Below are 13,845 nucleotides of genomic sequence, written 5' to 3' on the forward strand. Positions count from 1 at the left end.
GTATGCTATAAATTTTGGAAATGACTGAAAACCCTTAATACCATCTGTAACTGTCTTTTATTTATATTTAGGGCCTGCATTGATTCGGTGGTATTTGAAGAATCTGATACACAGGAAGCAGTGTTCCATGGAAATTGTCTAAATGAACATAGTGCCAGCACCACAGAGGTATTATATCTATTCTCTTTATTTTTAAACAAATAACCTGATTTTCTTACTCTCATTTTATGAATGTTATAATAACTATCTACTAAAGACAAAATACTTGAAGAAACTTGCCTTATTTTCATAGCATGAGAAAAACACTGAGAAAGAGAAAGTTAATGTGAGGTCTACTTTGTGGTGGTTTTGGTTGCTTATCCAAATATGTTAACAATTTAAATTTGTCTTGAATTTTTCATCTGATTATAGTATAGTGATAATTGATTACGTCATCTGTCCTGTTCCTTTCCATCTTTGGGTCTCCCTCGTGTGCCCTTCCTACTCTCAGTGATGGTCTTTTTCTTTCTTATTGTAACATTTTGTGTGTGTGTGTGTGTGTGTGTGTGTGTGTGTGTGTGTGTGTGACTGACTTATGCATAGGAAATCAGTTCCAGTGCCCTGATCTTACTGCTATAGGAAGCAGGACAGGCCATCTTTTGTCCAGTGTTGAGGAATTCCTGAAATCCCAGGTCATGGTGGTGATGGATGGGTCCTCATCCGGCAGATGTCATACCTTCTATAAAAGCTCTTTGCATAGTGCATGATTTTCCAATCTGCAGCAGAGCTCTGTTCTTCATCTGCATTCAGAGACGATAAAGATCATTGCTCTCTCTCATTCTGTGCATCAAGGACAGAATAATAACTACATTCTGCATCCTCTTGTACTCCACGTGAATTATTTGTTTGATAGGAATTTACCTAAGTGGGCATGGATTGTTGTTCTGTGGGTGAGATGGAGGCTGCCCCCAGGCATAGCTGGGGTATCTCTTGCAAGAAAGACAGACGGCAGGCCAAGAGGAAGAATTGAGGGGTGTGGGAAAGTGGAGACTTTGTGCCTGCTGCCAGTGCCTCGCAAGTGCCATCTCTGAAGGGGAGGACGAGGACCCTAGCCAGCACCTAGAGACCAAGGAGCAGTGACAGTTCCAAGAAGCCCCAGGTTCCAAAGAAGCTAGAGCAAACCTGTGTGGGACCCAGAACCCATTTCCAAACCACCCTCCACCCCTATGGATGTGGCCTAGAAGTTCTTTCATGGTGATAGACCTAAAAAGCCCCTACGTTTGAAGTCTAAAACTCAAAGCAAATGTGAGGTGCCTGAGGGTCAGGAAGAAAAGGTGAGTGTTGGTCTATGCTGCCAATGGCTGAGGAGCTCTGGATTTGGAAAGGAAAAGAGGGGAAGACAGCAAAGATGCTGTAGGCTGAACATCGTGGGAGCTGGGGACACTGCAGATGCTGACAAGCACCTTGACTTGAGTGTGTGGCTGTTTGGACCCTCCTCACTGAATACTTGGTGTTAGGAGAACATCTTGATCATGTTGCTGTCCTGGGTTGAGTGACAGAGTAGCCCATATGTGAGCTGAACATCATAGGAACACTGCTGACTATGGCCCAGAACCACTGACTTGACTTCTGTGTCAGACAATCAGGACATTGTGTCCCACTGTTCCTAGAGCTGGTTTGTGACCTATGTGAATGAGTCAGTAGGGAAGATCATAACAGCTCTAAAGTGTTGGGCAGGACAGCAACAGAAGCAAGAGAAGGCCAAGCCCACCTGACCATGAACTTCTGCACTCGATAGACTGGTATCCTGAGCCAGAGACGGCAATGCCTGAGATGACCCATAAGAACTAGAAGATGGCTCAGCAGGCTAAGGCACCTGCCGAAGACCTGAGTTTGATCTCTATAAAACACATAGTAGAAGAAGAAAATATAACCCCACCTGTTGACTTTTGACTATAACATGCCTAAAGTGACATGCATGTGCACACACATAGTCACAAAATGAATAAATGTAAAACAGCACATAAAACAAAACCCATTAAAAAAGAAATTCACGTACTTATTAAATACTTTGATGCTAAGAATATCTTTACATATCAGGAAATCCCTATGTTTGGTGTGCTGACAAACTTTTCTTGTATTTGTAGAAAATTGGATCATATAGCTAACTACAATGAAGAAGAAAAAATATTAACCAAGAAATGTGATCCCAACTTGACATTTAACTTAAAGGAAGCATAATCTTATTTTAACTACCCTTAAGTTGTCTTAGAATTGTTTATTATAAGTGTAAATGTCTTTCTCCCTTTCACAGTATTAAGTATATTTAGAATTAATGTTTTTAATTAAAAACAACTGAAATTTGATTTTTGTTAAAAAGTATCCAGAAGTTTGGTAAGATGATATTTTAGAAACATTTTGAGATTAAGAGCATAAAAGTAGGTGGTAATATAGTTTGTATATGAATATGTCATGTTTTGCTTTTTCGTTTAGTGTTCTGATGGATCTGAAGGGAGGCAAGAAAGAGATATAACCATGATGATGGAGAAACAATATCAGGAACGACTGGAAGAAGAAATCGCTAAGGTAGGTCTATAGTTGATGTGGAACATGGTCTCTGTTCCCTCTGAGCCTTCAGCAGGCAGATTTTATTGGTGGTATGTAATACATTTGGAATCATAATTTTCCTATATAATTTACTCATACATTGTTAAATAATCGTATCAATTAAAATATTTAAGATTCTGCCTTTTCTGTCTGTCTGTCTCTCTCTCTCTCTTGACAAGTTCTTACTATTTAACCCAGGCCAGCCTAAAACTCATCCTCCTCCCACCCTACTCCCCAAATCCTGTAATTACAGGTGTGCACCATCACACCTGGCACAAGAATTGGTTTGAAGTTGGTGATTCTGTGGATATTACTGCTCTTATCCATCCTCTTGAAGGAGTCTGGCCTTCTTTAAAATGATTAAAGCCCGACTGTGATGGCGACCATCCACAGCTCTGTAAATTGTTTCAGTTCTCTAACCTTTTCTTGCATTTTTAGCTTTCATTTCATTTTAGGATCATTTTTCTGCTATTTGAAAGATGATGTTTTTAAGTTATTTTTCTGATCCCCTATTGGGAATAAGCTTAAACTTAAAAATTTGATTTTCCTTTTCCCATGAAGATGGCTCTTGACTATTGAAGTTGACGGTTGTTTAATGTCGGAACTTTGGCATTAGCATTCAGATCTTCTGTGTCTCTTCTTGGCTCTGCTAAATTGGTCCTCGTCAAGGTCTGGAGGGCATGGAAAGAGAACGTCCTTGGGAACCTTTCCGTCCATGTGCTTCTTGAATCTTTGCAGTGGTATCTCCTGTAAATGTTCGCAGTCGTTTTATGAAACATTTCCATCATTGTCTATGAAGCCATACTAGAACTGAACAGCGGTGAGAAAGATATGTAGTGGGAGCTGCGGGCTGCGTTCCTGCTGCCCAGCTCCTGGCTGCCTGGCTAGCTTATGCCCCAAAATAACGACACACAAACTGTATTCATATAAAAACTGCTTGGCCTTTTCTATTAATGTGTGTAGCACCATGAGGTGGTGACTTATCTTGCCTAACTCATATTTAGTAATCTGTGTAGCACCAGTCTTACTGGGAAAGATTCAGCATGTCTGACCTGGCGGCTTGCTTCATCACGTCTGCCCTGGAGAGCAGCAGCCTGGCGTCTGCCTCACTTCCTCTTCTTCCCAGCATTCTGTTCTGTCTATTCCACCCACCTATGGGATGGCCTATCAGATGGGCCAAGGCAGTTTGTTTATTAACCAATGACCTTCCTCCATCAAAGATAGTCAACTTTTCACTCTGCCATCCATAGCTTGTTGTTTCTTTTCTTTTGTTTTGGGGCTCTTTTTTGTGTTTGTTTGGTAGGGCCCTGTGTGTTAAATCACAACTCAACAGAGATGACTGCATTTCTGATCCTCTTGTTAAGGTTTTACTTACAGTACTTTCTGTAAGGCTGGGTTTGTGGATACATATTGTTTAAATCTGTTTTTGTTATGGAATATCTTGTTTTCTCTATTGATTGTGAAATTAAGCTTTGCTGGGTTTAGTACTCTGGGCTTGCATCCATGGTCCCTTAGTGTCTGCAGCACATCTATCCAAGACCTGGCTTGCATCCATGGTCTCTTAGTGTCTGCAGCACATCTATCCAAGACCTGGCTTTCATGGTTTCCATAGAGATGTCAGGTGTAATTCTGATAGGTTTAACTTAATATGTTACTTTACCTTTTTCCTTTGCAACTCTTAATATTCTTTCTTTATTCTGTATATTTTTTGTTTGAGTATTATATGGTGAGGAAATCAGGTGTCCCAGATTTTCTGGATGTTGTGAGTTAAGAATTTGTTGGATTTGCTGTTTTCTTTGTTCAATGCGTCTATTTCCTCTATGGTATCTTCAGCGCCTGAGATTCATTCTTCTATCTCTTGTATTCTCTTGGTTATACTTGTCTCTGTAGTTCCTGTTCTTTTACCCAGATTTTCCATATCCAGACATCCCTCAGTTTATGTTTTTTCTATTACCTCCATTTCGTTCTCAAGTATTGAACTGTTTCCTTTACCTGTTTGATTGCTTTTTCTTGGGTATGTTTGAGAGATTTATTATTTTCTTCTAACTTTTTGTTTGTCTTCTCTTCCATTTCTTTAAGAGAGTTTTTCACTTCCTGTTTAAGGGTCTCCATTATTTTCATAAGGTTACGTTTAAAGTCGATTTTTTCTACCTCTTCTGGGTTAGGGTGTTCAAGTCCTCTTGTTGCCTGTTCCCTGGATTCTGGTGTTATCATGATACTTTTCAGGTTTTGGAGGAATTCTTGCATTGGCGCCTGCCCATCTCTTCCTTCAAATGATTCCAGGAGAGTCTTGGCGTCTTGGTTGCTCTCTCTTAGGTCCCCATCACCCTGAAGCAGGCTGTGCTGGGGGATCTAAGGACCCCACAGATAAAAATGAGTGCTTGGGGGCAAGGTAGAATGGGGTAGTGAAAGCTAGCAGCTGGGAGTATACCCCACTGGATGGCCAGAAGAGTTTAGGGGACTGGAGGGGTCCTGGACTTTGTTCCCCGGGACCCTATGGCGGGACTGCACTCACTCACTCGTTATTTAACGGAACACTTCTTGCTCTTGTTTGTTAGAATCCTTTTTTACTTGTTTTCTTTTTAAATCTTGGAGTTCCCTTACATTAATTATGTGGACATTCAGTTCATTGTAGAGTCTATCCATGACTTTATTCTAGGATTTCTTTTCACTCAAGCACAAGGCCAGGCTTTTTCTTTTTCTTGTAAATAGATTCTTTTCTTTCATAATTTATCTTGATTATGGTTTGCTCTCCCTCTACTCCTCCCAGCTGCTCACCACCGCCCCTTCTGTCAGATCGACTCCCATTCTGTCTCTCCTTAGAAAAGAACAGGCTTGTAAGAGATAACAACCAAACGTAGTAAAATATAGTAAGATAAAACAAAAACTAACATATGAACTTGGCCAGAACAAACAAACAAGAAAACGAACCAAGAGAGGCACAATAATCAGAAAGGTGCTCTCACACTCAGGAGCCCTGTAAATACACTAAACTAGAAGCCACAGTATAGAGGCAAAGGACCTGCTTCAGTCACTGTAGGTTCATGTGAGCTTTGTTCATGTTGATTTAGAAGGGCTTTTTCTTTTATTTCTTGTGGCCTCCTCAGTACCCTCTGGCTCTTATATCCTTTCTTCCTCCTGTTTATCATGGTTCCCTGAACTCTGAGGGGAGGGATTTGATGGAGACATCCCTTTTAGAGCTGAGTGTTTCAGTTGTCTGGCTGTGGGTCTCTATATTTGTTCCCATCTGCTTCTGGAGGGAGCTTCTCTGATGGCTACTGAGAAGGCACTGATACATGAGTCCAGCAGAGTTTCTAGGAGTCCTTTTGTTGCTATCATGGTTTGTTTGGTTGGTTGGTTGTTTTTTAATTTTGAGTTGTTTTGGTTTTAGAAGAGCAGTGTTTTGTTTTTACCCTAGGTCCCTGAACTTTCTAGTCTCAGGCTGTTGGCTACCCAAGTAGTACTGATTTGGGTTGAGGTTGGGCTTTTTAAAATCTATATACTCTTAAGTAATAATCTGCGTTTTTCAGTTCCATCTGCTGTTTAAGAATTGAATTGAACTGATCTTTCTGTTTGTTTCCTTTATTCATTTAGGTCATCGTGTCAATGAGCATAGCATTTGCTCAGCAGACAGAGCTCACTAGACTATCCCAGGGTAAAGCAAACTCCCTACAATCAGAACAAGTACATGCTCCGTGTTCACAAGAACACCCTTTTAATGACATCACATCACAGGCTCAGCTTGATCCACAGAGTCTTCTAGGGATCGACAAGAATTTGAAAGAACAATTTAAACCACTTAGCAATGAATTAGAAGAACTTAAGAAAGAAGTTCCTCTGTCTAATCGTGAGAATCTTGAAGATGAATCCCTAAAGTTAAAGGACCAGGGGCTGACTATTTCACAAAATCTATTTTCCAGAGATGAAACAATCACTGGTCTACAAAGTGTAAGTATGGCTTCTGGGATATTTTTTAAAATGCACAAAGTTCATAAAAGCATATGTCGTTTCTTCACTATTAATACATTATCAGTAGTGTTGTTTCAGGATGAAGAGTGTGGAGTCCAGGTTGAGTAGTCCTCACGTTGTTGTAGTTTATTCATGATAAAGCATACAGTTAAATGATGTTAGTCTTATGAAATGAGCAAGTCTATTCGCCTCACAGACATTGTACATAGCAGTGAGGTGGCTCAGTCCCCAAACCTAATGCACTCAGTTAAATCCCCAAGACTCACATGGTGAATGGAGAGGACAGACTTCCCCAAGTTGTCCTGTGCTATGTGCTCATGTGCATGCGTGTTCTCTCTCTCCCTCTCCCTCTCTCTCTCTCCCTTTCTCTTCCTCTCCCTCTCTCTCTCCCCCTCTCCCTCTTTTTCCCTCTCTCCCTCTCTCTCCCTCTCTCTCCCTTTCTCTGTCCCTCTCTCTCCCTCTTTCTCTCTCTCTCTGACACACACACACACACACACACACACACACACACACACACACACACAGAGCCATGTAATAAAAGCACTGTACTGAATTTTTAAACAATACAAACCATAAGTTACAACTGTCTTAACTTTGTTTCAGTTAAAGATTGTCCTGTAATGTGGCAATATCTATGACTGAAATATTTGCTCCATTAAATGTAAGAACATGTAAGGAAATAGTCACCAGTGTAAGAAAATAATTTGAAACATTTTGCTGTCTAGGTCCCAATTGTCTTTTACTTTGTGTACTCACAAATAGACCTGTTTCCTCAACAGTTTGCTGTCTTGATGGATAGAAATAAATCCTACTTCCCCTAAAATCATTTGAAGTCAAATTTATTATTAATGTCCAAGATAGTTTCTTTACTGAGGAGAAGACCAATAAAGCTGCCATCTCTTTAGTTGCTGTTTCTTCAAGGATGCTCTAGCAAGCGGACGTGTTCTGAGTTAGAGGGCCAATACATGATAGTGTCTTAGGCAGACATTCTCTGAAATGCTCTGTAGCCGCTGTGTAATGTAGATTTAATAAATAAATCTCCCGTTTCATAAGTACAGTTTTAAGATTAAAAACAATCTTCATTTACCCACACAAAACGTCAAGAAGAATAATGGAGTCCTGGCTTCATTAAAAGTAGAGGAAATGTTGAATATCTTGTATCTTTTGTTTTTCTCCTTTACAATTATAGTTTAGGTAAATTAACCGATCGATACTTCCCTCCTGGAAAATAACAGGTTAGGTAAATTAACCGATCGATACTTCCCTCCTGGAAAATAACAGGTTATGGTAGTTAACTTAATATCGTTTTCGAATTCTCGTTAAAAGGAATACAAATACATTTTTAAGAACAATTTAGGCTTTATTTTATAATAAGATAAAAATTCAGGTGTCCTATGGATTCAGTAGAAATGCTTTCATATTGATAGAAAATGTCAATAGTGGCAAATTTTCACAATTCGTGTGTGGCTGAACTTTTTGTTTCTACTGATAAAGATTCATGATGAAGTATCAGATATGGAGACCTCTAGACAGTTGGAAGATATGCGGCAAGAACTTGTACGTCAGTATGAAGAACACCAGCAGGCAACAGAGCTGATGAGACAGGCTCACGTGCAACAGATGGAGAGACAGCGAGAAGACCAGGAGCAGCTACGAGAGGAGATTAAGAGGCTCAATGAGCAGTTAGCTGAGGTTGGCTCTGAGAATCCCTTTTCTCCCCAACTAAAATAACTGTCTTTATGGAACCGTTTTTAAAACTTCAAAATTGTTTTGCCAGATCTGAAAATAATTAGGAGTGCTTATCAGCAGAGTTACCCCAGGAGCCAACAGTCGCACAGCTCAAGGCATGTCCGACTCAGTCTGTAGAGTTCATTGTCATGCCATCGTACATAGCAGAGGATGTGCAGCAGATGCCTCGTCTGCTTGGCAGTCTGCGCTGAGCGCATGCTAATGCAGCTCTCACCCATAGTCAGGTTACCTCTGTCTGTCTGTAATGCACCTCGCTAATCAACGTAAATCTGGGTAGCACGCTTCTGAAACTTTGTCTAGGGAAGCATTTCTTGGTGATTTGAAAAAATGCAGCACTCTTAACCCTTTCTCGACTAAACTTAAAAATTCTTTGGTATTTGGGAACTATATTCTTACTGGTTGCTATATAAAATATACTTGCAAAATCATTGCAGAAAAGCTACTATGAAAGTACTGAATTCAGTTTTGAAAACTAAAAGTTAAAGTAGAGAATCCTTGACTTGGATTCCTTCAGAAATAAAATAATGAGAAATTTGGGGTTGGAACATAAAATATCAATCTTTTGCCAAATCAGTTTTGCTTTTCTTCATTGTATTTTGTGAATTCAGATTTCTGAAATTTTCAATGCAAATTTGATATAAAAGTATTAATAAGTATACTGTACAACTACTTCATATATAACATCATATAATATATAATAATTATATAATTATATATAATTACTTTATACTATATATTATATAATTACTTATANATTACTTTATAAAAATACTTTATAAATTCCAGAATTTTATATGTTTAACTTTTTTCTAAAGTTTCAAATTTTGCATTGAATTTTATATTTGCCTCTATGCCTTTTATAATGTCTTCTGAATCATAGTTTAAACAAAGGCCTATTGGTTTTAAGGGCTTGAATGAAATCTGCTAATTGTTTCTGCTCTCTTCTTGCCAACAAAATTTGCTTACAACCTTCTCTCTTCCTTAGAGCTCTTCACTCTGTATTGACAGTGTGGTATCAGAAAGAGAAAGAGTGCTCCTAGAGGAGCTGGAAGCACTAAGGCAGCTGTCTCTAGCTGGAAGAGAGCAGCTGTGTTGTGAGCTGCGAGACAGCAGTACTCAAACACAGGTAGTGTGGACTTTGGCTCTTCTAGGAGCAGTGGATCAACTCTGCAGTAGGATTTGTTTGTCTTCCTTTTTGTTGTGAGATAACATTTTTTATGGTCATTGAGCTTAATGTGTTTGTGATTACACCCATGGAAGGAAGGTCGCCTTCTTTGTGCTTGGTAATTTGACTCTGGTATTGCAATAGCTGCAACTGTTCGCTGCACCATGCAGCAGCTAACAAATTTCACTGTCACAGTATACAACATGCATTCCTTCGGACTCATCCCATTCTTCTCATCTGTGTATTAGACTAGTTTATCTTTTCTTGATAATGCTAATCTCTACATACCATAGAGTTAAACATTATTTCAAGCAGTGTCTGACGTCATGCACAGACCTTTGCTCCGTCTCGTACCAGTATAGAAGTAGGACTTGCTGTTTCTAAGATGACAGGTTTTCTCTTTGTCTTGTCCTCTCTACCTTTACACCAGCTTACACAGGATGAAAATGACACGCAAAACGTTGATGAACGTACATCAGAAGAAACAGTATTGGTGAGAAAAACTGAAGATGCAACAACTGATGTAAACCTCTGCAATGAAAGGTATAGCGTGTGCACTTGATCAGAACAGGGTCAAATGCCACTGTCTGTTCAGTAAACACATTTTGTCTTGTATTTGTCTTAAATTTGTATTTTGTATTTTGTCTTAAAAGTTGTACTGTGTATGAAATTTGTCCATATAAGTATACTCTAGGAAGGGTTGATAATTCTTATCATTAAATAGACTAATGTTTACGCATGCACTATTAACTTATTAGATATTGATCTTAATTCCATCTCCGTGTTATTTGAATGTTGGACTTGTCTTGATTAACTTTATTTTTCTTAATGCTATTTTCTATACTAAAAATCATTTCTTGTGAGTTTTATGCCTTGTTTATTTCATTAAAAACATTTATTTCATAGTCAAATAATATTCATTTGAGAGAACAATAAATTAAATATTTCATATTTAGATTATTTTTGTATTTTATGTATACACATACAAACTTTTAATCCATATTCAGTTTTTTAGAGAAGTAGATCTTCCAGTGGTAAGAAAACTGTTTCTTGCTTTGATATCACAGAGATTTAAAAAAAAATTATAATACTTTAGTATATGAGAACAGCCCATATTAACTCAAGCACCCTTTTAAAAGGCGCAGTGCTTTAAATTTTCTTTAAAATTAGAACTAGTATCTACTGTCAGTTTCTGTGACTGTCACCTTTCTGTGTCCTCCTCTCCTCCGTCCTCAGCTTGGATGGAGGTTGGTTCTCAAAACAGGAAGACACTGTTTGAAAATTAGAATTACCGTGACAATACAAAATAAACAATATAAAATTACTGCTTTTCACTATTTTGTATTTTTTACACATTGTGTGTTTGCCTTTTAGAATTTTTTATGGTAAGATTGATAAAATGAATATTAATCCTTAATAAGATCAATATTCTAATAATGGCATTTGACATTTGAACAAAACTTAAGTAAAAGCTAAAGAAATAAGACGTTTTACTTCTTCTTATTTGGTTTTATTCTGTAAGCAGATAACTCGATCTGTGTATAGAAATAGAAGCCTGTCCTCATTCACTTGAAAACTACTAAAGGCAGTGACCTCCCTTGGTTCCCTCATCCTAAACTAGGTAGTTCGTGTGCTGAGGACAGACAGCCATTCACCTGGTTGTTGGTCATCTCCTGCCATGTGAACATGAAAATCCAACGTTCTTGAGTCAGAGCACCTTTACCACAGGAGTCTGTCATTGTCTTTATGGATTACGTACCATGTGTGCTATTTTACTGCTGCTGGTGTATTAAACTATTAAGCTTAATCAGCTAATCTTTTTCATCAGTATTTATGGAAATACATTTTTTGGACACAGTTTTAAAGAGTTCATTTTACTATAAAAAGAAACCTGATGAAAATGCTTGGTCCAGCACAATCTTCATGTTTTGTGTTAAAAATATGTATATTTTTGAGTAAGACAGAGGGTAGAAGGAAATCTAGGCAATACAGTTTTAAGATTGGGACATACAGAGATGACTCAGTGGTTAAGAACACTTACTTCATGCTGTTGCAAGGACCTGGGTTCAGTTCCCAGAACTCTCACTGCTCACAGCAGCCTACAGCTCTAGTTCCAAGGAATCCAATGCCGTCTTCAGACTTCTGAGTGCTCCTGCATACATACGATGCACACAAACTCACACAGGCACACACTTATGCACATAAATGAAAATAAATATATAACTCTTATTTTAATTCTAATGATTAAGTCTGAATGCCAAGACTTTTCAGAAAAGACTTAACCAGTGGCATTTAATTAAAAACAAAACAAAACTTCGTACCTTTTTAAAAAGAAAGACATAATTTATTTCTGTTTATTTGAAAACTTCTTCCCCCAATTGTTTGAAATACCTAGTGCTATGTGAAACTAGGTACACCTTAGTCTCTAAAATAAATACAGGTTATTAAAGCCCTGTGACGCTTGCTTTTGTGTTATCAGACTGATTTCGCTGTTGACCTTTCAAATCAAGACTTTTTCTATTCGTTCTGTTTAAATTTAGGCATCTCACTCATCATCATCAAGTTGTAAAAACAGTGCCACTTTGAAAAGTATCCTTTAGAATATGCCACTTGACACACGAACGGATGAAGTACCAAACTTCTGTATGAGTAACCATGAAAAGTATTACCAGCTCAGTACCTTACACACACACACTTGGCTCTTACCACATTCTAATGTTTTTTAAAAATTCAATCATTAATATAAAAGCTTAGTTACTTTATTTCTTTTAGGTCAATAAAATGCACAATTAACAGAAAACTGTTTTAAGCTACGTAGAACTGTTAGAAGAACATATGTGCTTCTATAATGTAGTTTACAGTAAGTCGAAAACCAGAACTTCACTGTGGGGTAGTTACAGATCATTTTAATACATTCTCCAGTTACAAAGCATTTCTCTTTTTTCTTTTCTTTATTTATGTATTCATCCATTCTTTTGTTTGTTTGTTTTTTCTTTGTTTTCGAGACAGGGTTTCTCTGCGGCTTTGGTGCATATCCTGGAACTTGCTTTGTAAACCATGTTATGGTTTTCCGTCTCTTTAAGGGGAAAGCCACGCCCACTCCTGCTACCTCTGACCTTCCGCCGCCAACTTGGCTTCCTTCTTCCTGTCCCTCTCTTGCGTGTGCACACGTGTATCTGTCTATTTCTCCCCCCTTCTCTCTCTCTCTCTCTCTCTCTCTCTCTCGCTCGCTCGCTCGCTCGCTCTTTCCTTTAATAAATGTTTAACTTTATGCCTATTTTATGTGTCTATGTGCCTTTTACCCACCACCGCCTCCTGTTTACACACGCCCGCCTGCTGTTGGGAACCCGCCGCCCCTTGGCTCTCCCGGCCGCATAGCCTGCCCTCACCGCCTGGGCCACCGCTCTGGGACCGGCAGCCGGCTCTGCCTCGGGACTGGCTGCTGGCAGAGTCTGCTGCCTGCCCACAGCTGCCGCCTGGGACTCTACAGCATTTTTAGAAACAACAGACCAGGCTGGCCTCGAGCTCACAGAGATCCACTTGTTCTGCCTCCCAAATACTGGGATTAAAGGCGTGCACCACCACGGACTGGCTCTTTATTTGCTTGTTTATTGATTAAAGACAGAGTTTCTCTGCAGTCCTGGCTGTCCTGGAACTTACTCTGTAGACCAGGCTAGTCTTGAACTGAGAGAATTGCTTGTCTCTACCCTGAGTACTGGAATTAAAGGTGTGCACCACCACCCAGCAATAAAGCATTCTTATGGCATAATAACAGAATGTTTTGTTTAGTTTTTAATTAAGCATTTTAACAAAGGTTTCTTTTTCTATATAGACATGCTCTTCAAAAAGCCAATAGTAGACTTCTGAAGATCCTGTTAGAAGTTGCCAATACAACAGCAGCTGTGGAAGAAACAATTGGCTGTCATGTTTTTAAAATTTTGGACAGATCTAGTAAAGCTCAGCCAGCTCCCAGCCTGCCTTGGAGAACAGAAGCAGACTTATGTGCAAAGCCTGGTTTCCTCGAGGAATATGGGAGAGGTAATGGCTCCATATACTATTGAAATGGTCCTCATCTTCAACCCAGACTCAGTTCAAGGCACTCCCGGAGTATAGAAAAATACATAAGGGAGAATATTCAACGTTTTTGCAACTAATGGACTGTGCCACACAAAGACTTTAAAGCTAATCTTCTCAAACACCCTTACTGTCTAGCATTTGCAGATGGGTGCCTCGGGCTGTCCCCATACACGCCTGGTGTTGCTCCCCCGTTTTCTCTTCTACTAAAGAGCTATAATGCTTTGCTCCGCAGGATGCTCACACCTCCTGTAACTAAGGAAAGGGTGAAATGAGGGCATTTCCAGGAATCTCGCACTACT

At 39.1% G+C, this 13,845-nt stretch overlaps 1 protein-coding gene across 6 annotated transcripts in view; it reads left to right on the forward strand.

The window, feature by feature from the left end:
- Akap9 (A-kinase anchoring protein 9) overlaps positions 1–13,845 on the forward strand; it is a 119,190-nt gene that overhangs the window by 42,875 nt on the left and 62,470 nt on the right. For 3 of the 6 annotated variants that reach the window (XM_050139716.1, XM_050139717.1, XM_050139719.1), the window contains 7 exons: positions 72–168; positions 2,473–2,565; positions 6,181–6,534; positions 8,050–8,247; positions 9,290–9,430; positions 9,900–10,012; positions 13,302–13,507. In XM_050139716.1, coding sequence (XP_049995673.1) covers positions 72–168; positions 2,473–2,565; positions 6,181–6,534; positions 8,050–8,247; positions 9,290–9,430; positions 9,900–10,012; positions 13,302–13,507 — 1,202 coding nt within the window. The remainder of the gene's footprint in view (positions 1–71; positions 169–2,472; positions 2,566–6,180; positions 6,535–8,049; positions 8,248–9,289; positions 9,431–9,899; positions 10,013–13,301; positions 13,508–13,845) is intronic. The other 3 variants (XM_050139718.1, XM_050139720.1, XM_050139721.1) reach the window with 3 other exon arrangements.

Source organism: Alexandromys fortis, unplaced genomic scaffold (assembly GCF_014885135.2).
Source record: "Alexandromys fortis isolate MF-2015 unplaced genomic scaffold, M_Fortis_MF-2015_v1.1 scaffold_38, whole genome shotgun sequence".
In the NCBI taxonomy this organism is placed as follows: Eukaryota; Metazoa; Chordata; class Mammalia; order Rodentia; family Cricetidae; genus Alexandromys; species Alexandromys fortis.